General features: G+C 48.6%; 1 protein-coding gene across 3 annotated transcripts in view; it reads left to right on the top strand.

Moving 5' to 3' along the window:
* The window catches only part of LOC144756098 (vitellogenin-A2-like), a 607,161-nt gene extending 593,539 nt beyond the window's left edge, over positions 1 to 13,622 (top strand). For all 3 annotated transcript variants that reach the window (XM_078645640.1, XM_078645649.1, XM_078645632.1), the window contains one exon: positions 13,347 to 13,622. In XM_078645640.1, the coding sequence (XP_078501766.1) occupies positions 13,347 to 13,462 (116 nt within the window). In that variant the 3' untranslated portion in view covers positions 13,463 to 13,622. The remainder of the gene's footprint in view (positions 1 to 13,346) is intronic.
* Positions 13,623 to 20,436: the final 6,814 nt, after the last annotated feature.

Here is a 20,436-nt window from a genome sequence, read left to right on the forward strand (position 1 = left end):
TCCCCTATTACTGGTGCTAAAAAAGCTGCCTAGGGCCAGCACAGGCACCCTTGAGCCATGTTGCAAGGGTACCTGCACTGCACGGGCAATTGTTTATGTGCGATAGAAAGAGCAAAATACAAGGAGAAATTAATAATTTCTCCTCTTCTGGCCAGTCTAAGAACAGGCATTCTCAAGGTCTTTGTTTTTGGTGCTGCCCCATCCTTGTAAATATGGGGCAATGTTAAAAAACAATGGGTGTTGTAGTTGAAAGTCCACTGCAACACCCATTGCACGCCCCTTTCATGATAAGTGAAGCGTGAAAAGGGATCTTATTTACAAGGAGGTGTTAAGCCACGTTAAGACCACCCTGTACTCAACAGAAGCGGTCGCTCCCCTCAGCTCCTCATCGTGCTCATTGCGCCTGCCTGCCTGATTACTGCTTATTCAAACTGCCTGCCTATTTTGCACACTGCTGCTCTCTGCCACTGACTCTGTGTAGCGCTTCGAAGCGCTCGACACTGCTGGGCATTTTTCTGAAGTTGTTTGCGTAACTGTATGCTTATCTCTGCCTGCCTGATTACTGCATATTGAAATTGGCTGCCTATTTTGCGTATTTCAGCTCTCTGCCATTGAGTCTGTGTAGCGCTTTGAAGCGCTCGACACTGCTGGGCATTTCTCTGAATTTTGCTTATTTAATTGTTTGCTTATCTGTGCTTGCCTGCTGCAGAGCGCGTAGCGCTTTCCCACTGCTGCCTGTGAATAATTCCCTCACAGCGCTCCATTGCATAAATAATTCCTTCACCCTCGCAGTATTTGGTGTTGATACTGCCATTTTGTCTAGCTTGTTGACCCGTCCCAGACCCTCCCTCCACCTCGCTCCCGCCTCCCAGCTGCCCCTCCCACCCACAGAGACCTAGAGCTGCCCTCGCCCTCGTGGAAACTGTGACCACCCTGTACTCAACAGAAGCGGTCGCTCCCCTCAGCTCCTCACCTCCGGTATCGTGCTCATTGCGCCTGCCTGCCTGATTACTGCTTATTGAAACTGCCTGCCTATTTTGCGCACTGCTGCTCTCTGCCACTGACTCTGTGTAGCGCTTCGAAGCGCTCGACACTGCTGGGCATTTTTCTGAAGTTGTTTGCGTAACTGTATGCTTATCTCTGCCTGCCTGATTACTGCATATTGAAATTGGCTGCCTATTTTGCGTATTTCAGCTCTCTGCCATTGACTCTGTGTAGCGCTTTGAAGCGCTCGACACTGCTGGGCATTTCTCTGAATTTTTTTTTCTCCACAACCGTGTTTATTAGAAGTTTAAGCAGATCATAGGTACAGTCCTCCAAAAACAGGAGAACACGTCAGTGGTTTACATACAATAGAATACATGCATAGCTTAAGCGTTTAACTGGCCCCCCTCCCACACCTTAGTCCCCCCCAACAACCCAAAAATTCCCCACTACCCACCCCTTATCCCGCCCTAACCCGATGCACGTGATCACAATCAGCTGCAGTATACAGATTAAAGCAAAAACAGGCGTCTTGGAGCCACCTAGGCCCCGAGGTCTCTATCAGGAGACAGTCCATCATCCATGTCAATGGGAGGCTCCAAGGTTAGGTCTCTGTAGTCTGCCCACCGCTTCCAGATCTTATAATGTTTCCGGGGGCAACCCCTGGCCTCAAACACTGGCAATTCTAGCCCCATAAGGAAATCTAAGCCCGCCCTCCAGGCGCCAAGTGGGGGAGCGCGGTCACTCTTCCATGCCCTCGCCAGATCCCTTTTGGCCACAACGAGGCCCAGCAGAAGGAGATGACGCTTATAGATGTTACCACCTACTTGATCTAGGATATGAAGAAGACCCAATCTGGGCGTACGAGGGAGATCCCATCCCAGCACCTCCGATAGGCAGTCCCACACCCCATTCCAGAACCGGGCCAGGCCCACACACGACCACACAGTATGCACCAATGTGCCTCTCTCAGTCCCGCAACGCAAGCAGTCTGGGGTAGCAATAAGGCCCGCCTTCCACAGTCTCTCTCTCTCTGGTGTAATAGGCCCGATGCAGGTACTTAAACTGTATGAACCGTAATCTCACTGCTATTGCCGCCCCCCTGGGGGACTCTAGTGCCTCCCTCCAGTCATCCTTATCCAACGGACCAACATCTACCTCCCAGGAGGCCTTCAACGACATAAGGGAAGAGGAGCAGTGGGTGACCAGCGTCTGGTAGATTTTGGAGACTTTTTTATCCCCCAGATCTCCCATGAAAAGCTTAGCTTCCACGGGGCTAAACTCTGGAAGCCGGTCCAGCCCTACCAGACTCGGCGCAAGAGCATGGCGGAGCTGTAGGTACCGAAAAAATTGGGTCTTGGGCATGTCAAATTTAGTGCTAAGAGTTTGAAAGGATTTGAGGGTAGTCCCGGTAAGGACATGGCCAAGCGACGAGATCCCTATGGAGTCCCAGCCACCAAACCCCTGCAGCGAAGCCAACGCAGGGAGCTGTCCGTTATTCCAAAGTGGAGTTTCGGCCGTCAGCCGACCCCACCAGCCCATGCGACGCAGTACCTGTCTCCAAATGAGGAAGACTACCTGAGTAGCCCGCGGCAGTTTCTTCCGCTGCCCGGCCGAATACAAGAGTGTATGAAGCGTGGCATCTCCCATCAGAAAATGCTCCAGGGCGTATGCCGGATCGCCATGCCCACCGTACCACCACTCGTTTAGAACCAACAGATGGGAGGCTTGGTAGTAGGACAAGATGTCTGACGTTGCGAGACCTCCGCAGTACGTGGATAAAAAGCAAGTCCGCAGTGCCACTCTCGAAGCGCCCCCAGCCCATAAAAACCGGCCTAGCAATGAATTCACACGACGGAACCACTGCGGGTCCACTCTGTGTGGATGGTTTTGCAGTTGGTATAATAGTCTAGGAAGGGCTACCATCTTGAAAATGGCAGATCTGCCATAAATGTTAAGAGGCATACGCGACCACGTTTTGACGTCCGATTGAACCTTGTCCCACACCGGCTGTATGTTACGCTCCCAGGCAATTGCAGCAGACTCCAACAGGAAAACTCCCAGATATTTCAGTCCACCAATCGCTACTTGCAGATCCAATGCCCAAGGAGACACCTCGGACCGTCCCCCTAGCACCCAAAGAGTCGACTTGCACGGGTTGAGGTAGAGTCCCGAGACGTCACCAAAAATGCGCAGTATTTCCAAGATTCGAGGGCCTGAACGATCAAGGTCTGTCAAAAAGAAAAGGACATCATCCGCATAAAGCGCGATCCTGTCTGAGAGTCCCGCTCCCCATACAAAGCCACGATGCTGCGCATCAATGCGCACCCACGCAGCCAGGGGCTCCATGACCAGCGCAAAGAGGTACGGGGACAGGGGGCACCCCTGCCGGGTCCCCCTAGCAACCGGAAACCTCTCCGATATGGCTCCTGAAATACACACCGAGGCGGTGATGTCCGTGTATAGCAGTCGGACGTATGAGATAAAAACCGGACCCAGATTGAGGCGCGGTAAAAGAGCAAAAAGGTAAGTCCAGCTGACCGAGTCAAACGCTCTGTCAATGTCTGCAAGCAGGAGTGCCGCCCGCTCCCCAGTCGCCCCCATCGCATCCACCGCTACCTGTGCACGTCTGATATTATGTCTTGTCGCTCTACCCGGCATAAAGCCCGCTTGATCCGGGTGGACCAAGTCCACTATATACGGGAGGAGACGGTTCGCCAACGCTTTAGCCAACAATTTGGCTTCAAAGTTAATGAGAGATATTGGGCGATACGACTCGTGCCTGTCGGGGGGCCTGCCTGGTTTCTGGAATACTACAATCTCAGCCTGACGCCAGTCCACCGGCAAGCTACCGCACTCTCGCGCTGCTTCCAGAGCCCGCCGATAGTGTGGTCCCAGCTGCAAGTGAAATTTCTTGAAGAATTCACTGGGAAATCCGCTCGGTCCGGGCGCCTTACCAGTGTTTAATTGTCCCAGTGCATCGCCCAGTTCCTCCGTTGTCAGGGGAAGGTCTAGGGCCGTCCTGGCTTCATCCGAAATTGCTCGAGGGGGGAGGTCGGCTATGAATTTGTCAATAGCCTCCGGTGGGAGACTGTCCCTTGGGGCGTATTGCACCGCATAGTAGCCAGCAAAGCTCGCCGCAAGGGCAGCAGGATCTGTCATGGCAATCCCCTCTCCGTCCGTGAGGCCCGGAAGAGTGATCGGCTGTAGAGTTTGTTGACACAACCGGTGGAGCATGGTGCAGGACTTGTCGCCCCATTGGTAAACCCTGCTCCGTGTGGCCAGCCAGGCTTGTCGAGCCTCGTCCAGTAGGACCGATGCATAGGATTGCTGCGCCTGCAGGAGCAGCCTTAACGCTACATCACCAGTGTCCTCCCGACACCGAGTCTCCAATACTCCTACCCTAGCCGCAGCTGCCACCGGGGCCTCCTGACGCTTTCGACGGGCGGCAACACACCAGGCGATATCTACATCTCTCAGCGTGGGCTTCATGGCCTCCCAGATCGTCACGCTATCTACACCCTCAGTTAAGTTTTCCTGCCAGTAATGGGCTATTGCTCCACGCATGTGCAACGTATAATCTGTCTCTTGGAGATGCCAAAAAGACATCCGCCACCGGAACGGCTGGCGCGACTTGCGCAGCTCGATCCGTACCACGACCGGGGAGTGGTCAGACAGCCCTCGAGGCTGAATCGCGGCCTGTTTCACCCTATCGAGGAAGGCCCCTGGTACAAACACACAGTCCAGCCGGGAGAAGGAGCCATGCACTGCTGATACATACGTGTATTCACGCTTCCTGACATGCAAATGTCTCCAGACATCCGCCCAGCCCATCCCATCAATCATTGCCTTCAGACGTGTAGGGGAGGTTGCCACTGCGGCTCCTTGTACTCTCTGCCTGTCCAGACCTACATCCACCACATCGTTCCAGTCGCCTCCTATCACAGCCAAGCAGTCCGGGATCTCGGCCCACAATTCAAACAGGCGCTCTGCCAGGGACCATTGTAGAGGAGGGGGGGCATACACACTGCCAAACACCACTGGTTCCAAGCCAATCATACCCTTAACAAACACATAACGACCCTGGGGGTCGAGCCAATGGCGTTCGCGAGTATAAGACAGTCTTCGATGAATGAGGATGGCCACCCCCCTCGATCCCCTGGTAAAACCTGCATGGAACACCTGGGTATAACCAAACCGTTGTAAACTCAGGACCTTCGTTCCCAACATATGTGTCTCCTGTAATAGCATACCATCTGCCGATTCCCTCTTACCCCAGCGCAGCACAGCCCCACGCTTAATTTTGTCCAGGATTCCCCTGACATTCCAACTGAGGATTCGCATGGAGCCACCAGTAGGCGCCTTCTCTGGGAAATCACCCATAGTCTCGATGGGAAAGCTTCTGAAAATCCCAGGACCTAGCCCAAGCGCCTTGTACTACGGAAATCATGACAGCAAAAATCACGTGCATCCCTGTCCAACCACCCCGTGCCCCCCCCTCCCTGCCCACCAACTCAACCCCCTCAACTACCCAACCCCCGCCTATCCCCCCTCCCCCACCCCTATACCTCATGGAACACTGAAGTATCTGTCGCGGCATGGGGAGCTTCAGGCCCAAAACAGAGCGCCCAAAGCCACCCATACCAATGGATCCCACTACTCTCCCCAACTAACAGTACCTCCCCTTAGGGCCCCCCCTCGAACGTGAGAGGACTAGGCCGCCCATGGGTCAGTACCCCGAGCCCCATTGAACCACATGTGTCCCACCGCTCTAACGGAGCGAGGTAGTTCTACAATATTTATTACGCCCCTCCTGTGCTAAGCCATGTCCCAGATCTCGCCACACCAGGCTCTAGGCAGACGATCAGCGAGGCAACCACTCAGGGCCACCAGCATAGATCAGTGATGAAGTGTTGCCTGGGAAGCAAGAAAGAGGCTGCACGGCCCTCAGGTCCCAGTCCCGGATTGGGCAGTGTCAGACTGTGCACCATCTAGCGGGCCACCCCCGGATTGGGAGCGTCGCCGTGATCGAGACTTCCTGTGTCTTTTGCCTCTGATGGAAGACTCGCTTCTCTCCTGTGACGACCCACGCGATGCTCTGGGGTTCAAGCCCGGCTGGGCATTCGGCCGGATCCTGACCGTCTCATCAGTCCAGCTAAACACTGCCTCCGGGGTATCAAAATAGTGAGTCTTGGATTGGAAGACAACTCGGAGGCGAGCCGGGTACAACAGTGAGTATTGGATTTTCAGACCGCGCAATTTGGCCTTCGCATCCTGAAAGGATCGGCGTTGCTGCTGCACCAGCTTAGTATAGTCTGGGAAAATCATAATTCTGTGACCCTCGAACAGTAGATCCTCCTTGGCCCTCGCTTCTCGGAGTATAGTGTCCCTGTCGTGGAAGTTAAGGATTTTAGCGATGACCGGACGTGGCCGCTCTCCCACTGGCGGTTTCTGCATCAGGGCCCTATGGGCGCGCTCCACCACAAAGCAGCGCGACAGGACTTCCGGGGGAAGCCAGCTTTCTAACCAGTGTGTCAGGAACGCATCCATGGACCCCTTCTCACAGTCCTCCGGAAAGCCCACGAAGCGCAGATTGTTCCTTCGCGCTCGCCCCTCCGCATCTTCGACGCGAAGCGCCAGCCCCTTTTGGATCCTGGCCATGTCTTCCACCTTCTTCTTCAGGGCCACCACATCATCTTCCACCCCCGTGATCCGAGTTTCCGTTTCTGTGATGCGAGCAACAGCATTACGGAGGTCCTGGCGCATCAGCATGACATCGGCCCCAACTGCACCTATCTTGGCATCAAGCATGTCTCTGGATTGTGTAATGGCGGCCATCAGGGCCACGTTGTCAGGACCCGTGCCCTGGCTGGCCCCGGATCCCCCACTGGGTCCAGTGAATTTATCGATCGGTCCTTGCTTGGTGGAACCAGTGCCACCCCCACCTCTCGTCATGGTTGGCAGGAATTGAGCGTGCCGCTCCGCACCTGCGATGGGCCCTTCCCCAACAGTAATTCAAAAGGAGAGTCCACTTGAGGGGCCAAAGGAGACCACCGTCTACGCCTGGAAGCCGTCTCCAGCGAGCACCCCTAGGTACCAGGCACCACAGCCAAGCTCCGGGCGGCAAGCCCCGGCAGAAGATGTCCGCCCCCACTAGTAGTGCAAAACAGGTCTGTCTCTTCACTCGCTCAGGGTCTCCAAGGTCTAGGTCCGGACCCCCACTAGGACCTGTGAACCGGGGCGCGTACAGTGGAGTCCCAATTCACCGATAAGCCCAGCTACGTTGGTCCTCTTGGCCCCCCTTTACCCCACTCGGGTCCCAGTGTAGCACATGCAGGGCAGGCATCCAATTCCTCCAACTGACCAGTACAGACCACCCCTCGGGCCACAAGTCTCTTCACTGCGCCACATAAGCAGGTCCACCAGAGGGGAAGGGGGGGGGGCACTCACAGTTCGTCGTGGGCAATCCGTGCACTGGCTCCCGGTCGCCACCAGGGTAGTAGGCGCGTCCCTCCAGGCGCGTATGTGGGCCCCACTGGACAGCTCTATATAGCGTCGGTCCTCCAAATCTGAAGAGGCGCTCGACCCTCCAGCACGCCCGGTCGCACAGTGATCGCTCCCCTGTCCAGGAGCCAATGAGGATGTTGCCTGGCGGGGGCTGCTAAACTCGAGGCCCCGGCGTCTCCAGGGCCAGGCAGGCCGCAGTCACCCACCGACGTCCCCAGAGCCTGAAGCAGAATCCAGCAGGGATGTCCCTTGTCACGCCGCTGGCTCCAAGCGGCCCCGGGTCCAGGCAGGGAAAAGCACGCCCCAGGACTCACACCGTCAGCAAAGTCTGGCCCATCGGGCAGTCGGGCCCCAGCTGTAGTCCGCCCCTACGGGCTCCCCCACACTTGTCCAGCGGATTCCGGGCACTGCAGCTGCCCCACCAACGCCAGGGGCGAGCCTCGGCGGCTCACCGTCATCCAGGTCCGGGCCAACCCGGGGTCGCCAAACTCGAGGCCCCGGCTGCTTGGGGTCCGCACAGGCCGCAGCGCCTCTGCGCCGTCCCGGGGTCGCCTCAATGCACCAGGCCGCTCCACTGGACCCTACAGTGGCACCTTCGAGCTCCGGTGTTGCTGTCCCCGGCCAGGGAATCGCCCGACCGGCCCGACCACCGGCCGTCGGCCGCCGACCTCGAAAATCGAGGTCCCGGCTCCGCTCGCGGACTCCAGGCCGCACCACGCTGCTGACGTTCTCGGTGCACCGGAGCGGCAGAGGGAGCGAGTCAGCACACCGGAGGGATCCGGGCGCCACCAGGAACACCCTCCACACAAGTAAGGTAGTTAGTGGGCTCGGGGGCCAGGATAAATAGCAGATTGTGTCTGGGCCGGCGGGAGCTCCTCTAAGCTGCGACCGCCATCTTCGCCCTCCAAGCCACGCCCCCCATTTCTCAGAATTTTGCTTATTTCATTGTTTGCTTATCTGTGCTTGCCTGCTGCAGAGCGCGTAGCGCTTTCCCACTGCTGCCTGTGAATAATTCCCTCACAGCGCTCCATTGCATAAATAATTCCTTCACCCTCGCAGTATTTGGTGTTGATACTGCCATTTTATCTAGCTTGTTGACCCGTCCCAGACCCTCCCTCCACCTCGCTCCCGCCTCCCAGCTGCCCCTCCCACCCACAGAGACCTAGAGCTGCCCTCGCCCTCGTGGAAACTGTGACCACCCTGTACTCAACAGAAGCGGTCGCTCCCCTCAGCTCCTCACCTCCGGTATCGTGCTCATTGCGCCTGCCTGCCTAATTACTGCTTATTGAAACTGCCTGCCTATTTTGCGCACTGCTGCTCTCTGCCACTGACTCTGTGTAGCGCTTCGAAGCGCTCGACACTGCTGGGCATTTTTCTGAAGTTGTTTGCGTAACTGTATGCTTATCTCTGCCTGCCTGATTACTGCATATTGAAATTGGCTGCCTATTTTGCGTATTTCAGCTCTCTGCCATTGACTCTGTGTAGCGCTTTGAAGCGCTCGACACTGCTGGGCATTTCTCTGAATTTTGCTTATTTAATTGTTTGCTTATCTGTGCTTGCCTGCTGCAGAGCGCGTAGCACTTTCCCACTGCTGCCTGTGAATAATTCCCTCACAGCGCTCCATTGCATAAATAATTCCTTCACCCTCGCAGTATTTGGTGTTGATACTGCCATTTTGTCTTGCTTGTTGACCCGTCCCAGACCCTCCCTCCACCTCGCTCCCGCCTCCCAGCTGCCCCTCCCACCCACAGAGACCTAGAGCTGCCCTCGCCCTCGTGGAAACTGTGACCACCCTGTACTCAACAGAAGCGGTCGCTCCCCTCAGCTCCTCACCTCCGGTATCGTGCTCATTGCGCCTGCCTGCCTGATTACTGCTTATTGAAACTGCCTGCCTATTTTGCGCACTGCTGCTCTCTGCCACTGACTCTGTGTAGCGCTTCGAAGCGCTCGACACTGCTGGGCATTTTTCTGAAGTTGTTTGCGTAACTGTATGCTTATCTCTGCCTGCCTGATTACTGCATGTTGAAATTGGCTGCCTATTTTGCGTATTTCAGCTCTCTGCTATTGACTCTGTGTAGCGCTTTGAAGCGCTTGACACTGCTGGGCATTTCTCTGAATTTTGCTTATTTAATTGTTTGCTTATCTGTGCTTGCCTGCTGCAGAGCGCGTAGCGCTTTCCCACTGCTGCCTGTGAATAATTCCCTCACAGCGCTCCATTGCATAAATAATTCCTTCACCCTCGCAGTATTTGGTGTTGATACTGCCATTTTGTCTAGCTTGTTGACCCGTCCCAGACCCTCCCTCCTCCTCGCTCCCGCCTCCCAGCTGCCCCTCCCTCCACCTCGCTCCCGCCTCCCAGCTGCCCCTCCAACGCTCCGCCCCCCTCCACTGTCCATTTAAGACAGATGTCCCAACGCGCAGCGTCCACGCGCTGCGGCCGCGCCAAAGGTAAGCCCGTCTGCGCCCGTCCGCGCCTGGACCACACCCAGCGCCTTTCCCTCTGGTCCCCGCAACACCCAACCCACTAGACTCACTTATGATGCCGCAACTCTCCTCGCCCTCAACCCCGGACGCACACCACAATGCTGCGAGGCCACCCCAGGACGCACCCACGGCCCATTCGCCTGCCTCTCCTGCAAGTTCAACTGCTTCAGAACCCTCACCAAACCCACTTTCTCCTCTCACAGCTCCGAACCCAATCGCCTCAACTGCATCCTACTGAACACCCGCTCGGTCCACAGACATGCAACAGAACTCTGGGACCTAATCGACACTGCGTCACCTGACATCGCCTTCCTCACTGAAACATGGATGAACGCATCTTCTGCTCCCGACATCGCCATAGCCATACCGGACGCTTACAAGATTATTCGAAAAGACCGCACCAATCAAACTGGAGGAGGCATCGCCATAGTCCACAGAAATACCATCAAAATCACAACCAGCTCCGAGGGCAAACGCCGAACATCTCCACTTCCAAATCCACACCGACCCCAGGACCACCCTCAGAGGCACCCTCATCTACAGGCCGCCAGGTACCCGCACTCAATTCAGCGATGACATCACGGACTTCGTCAGCCAACATGCCCTCGCCTCCGAGAACTACATTCTTCTAGGAGACCTCAACTACCACCTTGAAAACACACTCGACAGCAACACCACCACCCTTCTGGACAACCTGGCCAATCTCGGACTCAAACAACTTGTTGACACCCCCACTCACACAGCCGGACACACACTCGACCTTATCTTCACCTCCAGCAAGCACATCTCCTTCGATCGCACCACAGTTCTCCATTGGACGGACCACAGCTGTGTTCACTTCAGCAACAAAACCACCCTAAACCACAACCGCCCACAACCCATTCCTCGGAGAAACTGGAACAAAGTCACCTCCGACCAACTCCTCTCATCACTCAACCAAAATCCTCCCACCCTCTCATTGGACCCAAACCAAGCGGCCACCGATCTCAAGCAATGGATCACCCACAGTGCTGACGAATTAGCACCCCTGAAAAAGCACCAGACCAAACCAGCCAGCAAAAAGACTTCCTGGTTCAATGATGATCTTAAAAAATCCAAGAAACTATGCCGCACCCTGGAGAAAACATGGAGAAAAAACCAAACCACCGACAACATGGCCACCCTCAAGGCAGCCACCCGCAACCATCACCAACTGATTCAATCCGCCAAGAAATCAGCATTCAAGGATCGTCTCGACAACAACACCCACAACAGCAAGGAACTTTTCAACATCGTCAAAGAATTCACCAACCCCACCGCAGCATCTAACGACATCACCCCCTCGCAAGACCTCTGCGACGCGTTATCCTCCTTCTTCTACAACAAAATCGCCGACATCCACAACAGTTTCGAGAACACTCCCAACGATCTACCCTCCCCACTCCCCTCAGATCCCACTCCGCCAACTAACTACCTTAGCGCCTGGAACACAATCACCACTGAAGACACCATCCGCCTAATGAACTCAATCCATTCTGGCTCGCCAACCGACCTCTGCCCCCACCACATCTTCAACAAAGCTAACTCCATCATCGCACCCCATCTTCGTGATGTCATCAACTGCTCGTTCAACTCTGCCACCTTTCCAGAAAGTTGGAAACACGCCGAACTCAGCGCCCTCTTGAAGAAACCCACAGCAGACCCCTCTGAACTTAAAAACTACCGACCCATATCCCTCCTCCCTTTCCCCGCCAAAGTCATTGAGAAAGCCGTCAACAGCCAGCTCGCCGCCTTCCTTGAATCCAACCACTCCCTCGATCCTTCTCAATCTGGATTTCGAGCCAAACACAGCACCGAAACCACCCTCATTGCAGCGACAGACGACATCCGAACTCTACTGGACAACGGAGAAACTGCGGCCCTCATTCTACTCGACCTCTCCGCCGCTTTCGACACGGTCTGCCACAGCACCCTTATACAACGCCTCAGCAACATCGGCATACAAGGGAAAGCCCTGGACTGGATCATGTCGTTCCTCGCCAGGAGAACTCAAAGAGTCCGACTTCCCCCTTTCAACTCAGAAGCCACAGAAGTCATCTGTGGAGTACCACAAGGGTCTTCACTCAGTCCCACCCTCTTCAACGTCTACATGAGCCCACTTGCATCCATCGCGCGCCAACACAACCTCAACATCATCTCCTACGCCACCCAATTAATCCTCTCCCTCACCAAAGACCCGAACACCGCCAAAACCAATCTTCACGAAGGCATGAAAGAAGTAGCCGAATGGATGAAACAGAGCCGCCTAAAACTCAACTCAGACAAAACTGAAGTGCTCATCCTAGGATCCTCACCCTCGGCCTGGGACGACTCTTGGTGGCCTTCCGCTCTAGGCTCAGCACCCACACCCACTGACCACGCACGTAACCTGGGCTTCATCCTAGACTCCTCTCTCTCGATGTCCAGACAAGTTAACGCAGTCTCATCCTCCTGCTTCAACGTACTTCGCATCCTCAAAAAGATCTTCCGCTGGATCCCCCTCGAAACAAGAAAGACTGTGACCCACGCACTGGTCACGAGTCGACTGGATTACGGTAACACACTATACGCCGGAATCACAGCAAAATTACAGAAAAAACTCCAACGCATCCAAAACTCATCAGCAAGACTCATATTGGACATCCCTCGCTGAGAACACATCACCGGACACCTAAAGAACCTCCACTGGCTTCCCGTCAACAAAAGAATTACGTTCCGTCTTCTCACCCACGCACACAAGGCCCTCTACAACCTAGGACCCGAATGCCTCAACTCGCGACTATCCTTCTACAAACCCACCCGCCAACTAAGATCGTCAAATCAAGCCCTCGCCACAGTCCCGCGCATCCGAAAATCCACCATGGGTGGCAGATCCTTCTCCTTCCTGGCTGTCACTCCCCTCTCACCTCCGCCTTACTCAAAACCACTTCTCCTTCAGAAAAGAACTTAAAACCTGGCTATTCGACAAATAATGAACCCCCTCCCCAAGCGCCTTGAGACCCTCTGGGTGAGTAGTGCGCTATATAAATGCTAGAACTTGAACTTGAACTTGAATGTTGCTTTGTAACTAAGGAGAAGGAGATATCGCCACCAGAACAGTCACTAAAAGTGATGCTCTGGTAGTGATATCCCCTTGTATATGCCCCAAAATATATTAAACTTTCTGCTGATCATTAGTGGTAAGCCTAAGCTATATTACATACCTAACCCAGTAAAAAAGAAAAAAAACAGTAAAAATCACATCACCTGCTAGATGCAAATGCGTTCCATTACCTTCCATTCCTCCCTGCTATCTATTACTGCTTCTCTATTTAATGACACCTCAAACATATGTCCTATTCCTTTATTTGCAGATTCATCTACCACCCTGGCTGAAGGACAGGGCAGGTTGGATATGAGGGAAGATTTTTCTGACATCATTGATGCGCATACGGCCTGTTCCTGCGCTGCATCGTCTTGCTCAGCCTAAAGCAGATGAGGAGGTGGCAAATGTATGGCATACAAGATCACACACTTTTTTTTTTATAATACTGCCATCCAGTTCCTGTAAAATGTGTCTTCTACTTGATTTAAACTTGTGACAAAAATGCATTATATATATTTTTTAAATGTACTGTAACTGAATAAAAAGGAGTCAATTGTATGTCATTGTGATTTTGTTTTCTCATTTCTCTGCATGTATTTGGTCTAGTTGAACTTTATTGAGGTCTCGCACCATATTCAAACGATATAGAGGACTTCATCCTGATTGCTAAAGTCAAAGTATGCTACAAGGGACTTGTTTTAGAAACCAATAAATCTTAGTTGAGAGTTGTACACATGTAACACACTCTAGTGTATCCACAGGATATCACACTTTGTAATTAAATAGAATAAATCAAAGGAAGGAGAAGAGAACACACGGAGAGAGTAAGTTATATTCTCAAAACTTTTTTGTATTTAGTGCTGAAGCAACAAATTTACATCTTGGGAGACGAATACAAAGAAATGAATTCAAGCAACAGCTATGAACAGAGGTATAGATAACAGTAGCTCTTCAGTTCATAACTGACACATCAACTCCTGGTGAGTATAACAAACAACCGAAAATAATCAATAGACAATGGTCGTATGTTGGTGGCAACGCAACGTTTCTGGAGATGATGGGGGTGTCGACGTTTCGGTCTAATCTGCAGTCGTCATGAAGACCATCATCAGGACAGAATATTTCATTGCTGAAAAAACTCCCTACATTAAAACAATAAATCCAAATTACTAACAATACATGTTAAAAATCACTAAATTTATACATAATCCATATTCTAAAAAAACTCCATGTGTAAGGCAGAAACTTGATATCTGATTAAAACCAAGCATATTACCCCTTCCTGGTAATGCTTGGAAGAAAAATTCATTAGACAGTTAATCATAAACTTGAATCGTTCATTGAGCATAACAGGATCCAAGTAGAGATTCTCAAATCTTAATGAATGGCAAGAGAAAAATTGTACGTTGTTTTATCTTGAAAACGTTGTTAGATATCAAGTGCCCAAGCCTACAAGGGTTTATTGGGTTTCCCCTGCCTGTAACACTTCATCCTGATTGAGCACCTTATATACGTTTGGTAAAAATAAGGTGGAACTACCTGTAATTATGCTCAGTGCACTCAGATGTTTCCTCACAAGAACACATTAACAGTGGTACTTTCACATGATGCAATGCATTCTTTTTCCCAGTGATGAAAACCATTATTAAAAATAGCGAATATTTTTTCGTGTACATTAAAGCATTTCCTGCTTACATTTTCCCAAATCTCTTCAATTGAATATGGTAATGTTTTTTTAAAACACTTTTAATGCATAAAAATGGACTTGTTTCCTATTTTTTCCCATTTTTTAGAGGTATTGTTCCAATTCGTATTTAAACATTTGAACATAATTTCAGAAAAACAGATTCCAACAGCTGAAATATGTTTTATTTATTTATGTTTACAGTGCTCAGTAACGCTAAGCAACACAATACGTAAGCCTAACTGACACAAGGACTAATAAGAAGTTGAAGAGTGAGGACCTGATTTAACTGTGAAATATGGTTTATCTGCCCCATAACATAAACTTAGGTTCTGCTGGCAATCTCTGTTCAATCAGCTGATAGGTCATGATTCTAAAACATACCCAAACTTGCAAAATTAGTGCAGACCCATAATGTATCTAAGATGTATTTAGTTATCAATTTTCATATCCCTGATGTCCCAAGGGACTTGTCATTTTCCATGGTACATAAGGAGAGTTCTGAGAATAAGGAGTGAAAAAGGTATCCGATTCAGCAGAGAAGATGTACAATGTATAATGAGGAACATACATCATACAATTATTGCAGGTGAGATAAGCACAAATTGAGTCCAGGCATAGTATAAAAGGGCAACTACCTCCTTCAAAATACGGCAATCTCTCAAACATGTTAGATCATTTTGGCAACCTGTTTTTTTAGAGTAGTAACAGATACAATCTATCAAACGTTGAACCTCCCATTTTTGGACAAAAAACAGATTATGTAGCAATGTGATCAATCAGCATTTCCTGTTCTTTTCTTGATTCCCCTACCTACATTAGACCGCATGTATATCTGGTATAATACAGTAATGCTTTTTGTAAGCGTTTCCGTTACTTTATAGGTATGGACTGAGACAACCACAAGAATATTCAAATGGAGGTCCAGTTCAAATCTGGTACTATTGCAGGTGATCTTTATTTACCTAGTATAAGCATATTTCAAATCCTACACAGATCTTTATTCTGTTTTTCTAAATGCTAATCTATCAAAATTGGAGGAGAGACAGGAATTTCAATTATGGAGGTAAAGATGCTAGGAGTGGTCTAAAGCTTATTCTCACGGTTATCTTGCGTGGAAACTCACCAAATTGCTACTAACAGGTAGATTTTGCAGTTAGGTAGGAAAACATTTATGAACCATAAAGTCTATAGCATGCTAGGCACATCGCCCACCGGTGTGTCTGCTAATGCCTCATGATTTTAGAAAGCACCCGGATGTTAAGAAATAATGCTAGTCACAATTATAAACATTTGGGCAAATCAGAACCGCTGAGTACAGGGCACACGTCGCGGCATACCCACCACATTGAGGAAAACAGAAAGGGGATTGGTGAAATTATTGAATTGTTCCCAGCAGGTGCTTATTGAAGATCAAACTATGTTTCCAGCACTTTTATTTGCTTTCTTGGTAATTGTGAATTTCAAAAACATAGATAATTGCATATTTACCTTGAATAAAATGTTGCTGGTTTATTCGAATTCAAAAGGCTACTTTCCACAAATAGATCTTCATCAAGTAGGCTTTATTCAGTTAAAAGACTAACTATAAAAGCAAGCATACATATAAAACTAGTTGAAAGAGGTTTAACCCCCCTAAGACGCTCGACAAACAAGCAAAAAGAGATAACATGTCGTCACAAACAATAAAATATTTCGAAATGTGGTTGTTAGTTCATTCATAAAAACAAACAATTCCCTAAAATCAATCTCATTACCCCCTATTAAATCAACATTGATCTTAAAATAGAATGAAGATTAGGGATACATTTACCATTTAATTAGATAAAATGATATAACAAAAACTTTAGTCCTCCTCCTCAACTGGACAGTGAGTGCAATTGATAGATATTGCAGATGTGAATAGGCCTGCATTGAAAAATCTAATTTCCCCGCTTTTTTCCTAGCTTAAACCAATGGAGAAATATATCTGTCACTTGTAATACACACTTGGTCAGTGTGTAACAGTTGAAGATGCATCAACGCTTCTTTACACTGCCTGATATTAAGAGACCTTAAAAGAGGAATTAAAATCTGAGTTATGTACTCTTGTGCAACCCAGAGAAAAAACAACATATCTAGTTGAGAATGGGCTGTATTAGATTCACGGTCAATAGTGCTAAATCTTTTGCAGTATACTCTTTGGAAGGGTAAGCCACCATGAAGTGGGCTAGGCCAAGCCTAAACCTTAAGAGGAACCTTAACAGGAAATATCTGTGATGTCGAGGATGTTAGGGGATGAAGATGAGGGGAAATATGATGCCACCATTCCCTTCCCTAATCCGACCTTCCACCTCTCTTCTACCATCTGATTTAAAAGTTCTCTTTTGACTGGTGGTCTGACCAGAGAAGTAATACACACTGGGTTGGTAAATTGCTTGGATCTCTCAATTTCTAGTGATCTCCATCAATAGATATCTAACTAAAAACACACATCGAGAATTTCTGACAAGAGAGAATGGGCTTCTAAAGGCTAAGTCTACTTTGTAAATCAGCATCTTAATCTATACAATGAAATACTGCAGTTTACTTTGAAAAGCTGAGGTTATACAGGTCGGCGGACGTTCGTTCTCCCACCTGGCACCTGCGCTCTGGAACTCACTTCCTATCCCTCTGCGGTCTGAAACATCTTACATCAAATTCCGCAAAGGTGTGAAAACCTGGTTATTTTCTCTGTAACCGATTCCTTATCTTCCGTTGTCCTCTCTTACTTCTGTTCGTTTAGCGCCGGGAAACCTACGGGTAGCTGAGCGCTCTACAAAATCAGATATAATAATAATAATAATACAGGTAGAAATAAATGCAAGTGCAGCGTTAGTGCAGAGCCTAGGTTGGAAAAGAAAAACTCCACTGATCCAACATCTGTTTTACACAGACATACTTTTAAAGAAATAATTAAGAGAGAAATAGATAGCTTTTAGAGCTGCACTGAAAAAATAGGAAGCACAGTTAAAGTACAGTACATGCAAATTTAGAAAATAATTTCGCTGTTGGGTGCATTTATTTGGGAACAGGAAATCTCTTGATGGTTTAGGATTTTTCAGTCATATGGATCAACACAGAGCCAGGGTGATCAGTCAAATGAAAGGGATTGTACGATGTCTACAGTGTGCTGAGCACAACCACAAAAATTGGACCATTAAACTCAGTGAGATGATGAAGGGAGATCATGAAGCAGGGGCTCTTCTGTAGACATATTGTGTATATGGTGGGTGAAGAATTCTGCTCCGCCAGCGGAGGTCGCAGAGATTTGCAGTGATGTAGAGTGGAGTTTTTTTTCTTGAGTGGCTTGTCAATGATGAGTTGGCAAGTGCTTGCGGGAAAAAATTATTCGCGAGACCTCCTCCTGTTGAGATTTCTCATCGCGGGCAGTAACGGCAGGTAATGCCCGCTTACATTCAGAAATCTGCCACTCGCGTTGAGGAAGCTGTTGCTGCTCGAGTAGAATGTCTACTTGAGCAGCAGAAAGCAGCAGCGCCCTCTGGCTTGACGTGTTACAGTGCGAGTCAAACTCCTGGCACTAAAAGTCAGTGTGAGCAGCATGACTTAACAGACTCCAGCGCAGGGGGAAGTCCACAGAGCACTGCAGTGTTTTTCTGGCACTTCTCCGAGTTCTGCTGAGTAAAACTCAGCGAACTCTGCCCAGACCTACCAGAGAAATCCTTGACACATATTGAAGCATGAACAGAAATGCAGATCACAGTCTGAAATTACATTTATATGTTTTGTTATTCTAACCTTCTGAGTAGCACACCTGTAAATATGCGCCCTGTGGAGGTTTGCAGATATACTATTGGGAGTGTCACTTCACAGTTCGCACAGGCTCCTCCCATTCCTGCTGTAAGGTGCTCCAGATAGTGTACATACATACCCATGGTAAATGAAACCTCATGTGCAAATGTATGTTTTCTATCTTTTTTCTTCTACAGGGAAAACATTTTTCTCCATGAAGAAAGCCCTTCCTGTACATCGCCACCAAATTTGGGGGTTGATGCATTCATTTTCCCATGCTGGAATGGAGTGTGAAACTCCACCCTTTTCTGGAGTGCAAAGGGGTCAGATTAGAATTTGATAATTTAATTTGTTGTTTGATTTTGTCCAAAGGGCCCATGAACAAGAATCAAAGAAATCCATAAAAATTATTAAATAATACAAAGCATATTATTATAAAATCATCATCTTATTTAATCATTTAGTAATTCAGTTAGTTAAAACATTCATAATAACAGTTTTTGTTGGTCAACTCATTTAGATCACTCAAGGCAAAAAGGTAACATACTCTTCCAAACATATCATGTCTAATTTATGGTTATTGTCTCCCAAAGTTTGCTAATAATTTGTGACTGAACACAAAGGAGCATGTTTATGAATGTCCCCAAACTCCCAAGGCAAATCACTGCTTGGAAGGCCCACCCCTGAGTGGTCTTTATTCCTGAGGTCTTCTCTACATTGTAGGTGGAGAAATCTACAGTAGTAAACCCATTATTGCCTGCCATGAATCGCTTTGTGAATTTCTGGCAGACAGTAAATAAGTATTTTCACCCATAAACTGAGATTATGACTGAACATACTTCTGTGATTAGGTCCCTTTGTATTTAATTTTCAGATGGCATTGCTTTAAACAATGCCATCTTAAGATATGAACCCCTCAAAATCATTTCTAGATGAAATATGTGGAGATGTTTTTGTTGATTATGAAATTCTTTATTCTTTACAAAATTGATCTCCAAAAGTAGCCAATGCGTTTTGTCTTGTCTTGGGACTTCTTCAGGGCTACAAAAACACAGAGAAATATATACATTTTAAAATCGTTGTATTCACAAAACTTTATTAAAATGTACAAGTGATATTTACAAACAATAGTGCAAGATTCATCATATGCAAAACAATTGAGCGTTAGTAATAAGATCTTTTCAAATCCACAAAGACAATTGATTTATCCCAATTCATTTAAGTAGCGGTCCATTCATTAACCCCATGCTTGTTTACTACTCAACAAGGAACAAACCATGTGATTCTTTTACTTGTACCCACCTGGTGTTATCTAGACAGATGTCATAGAGATTTATTTGCACATAGGAAGTATCAATTTAAAATCTAACTCTGTATCATCTCCTGCTCATGTAAATGAAATCATTTCAGCAGGAAGACAATAGAAAGGGAAAAGCAGAAGAGTTATACAAAAAATTATATCATACAAAATGATCCATATTTATTTCTTTTTTTGGACTTAAAAGAGTGACAGACATAAATATGTCACATTTAATAAGCATTTTCATGATTTTAGGACAGTAAGAACACATTACGTGACTGAAATCATGATATTATTGACCTTATTCTTCATTCAAACATTTCCTTATTTCAAACACATATTATTTCTTTTCTGGTGTTCCAATACATGAGTTGTTAATCTGTAAAGAAAGGGCCACTAGAGTAATTTATTCAATGGGTTCCAGGGATACCCATGAGTAAAGCATTTTAAAAACATACCTTAACAATTTGAATATTATTCATCAATCCTAGCTTGCAGTCAGGTTCATCTTCAATGGAATTATGCCCATGTGGGCCACCGCACCTGGTTAACCATAACCAATTAATAAGTATATGTTATAAAATAATAATATATTATTCTCAA

The sequence above is a fragment of the Lissotriton helveticus genome, chromosome 1_1 (genome assembly GCF_964261635.1).
Source record: "Lissotriton helveticus chromosome 1_1, aLisHel1.1, whole genome shotgun sequence".
Taxonomy (NCBI): domain Eukaryota; kingdom Metazoa; phylum Chordata; class Amphibia; order Caudata; family Salamandridae; genus Lissotriton; species Lissotriton helveticus.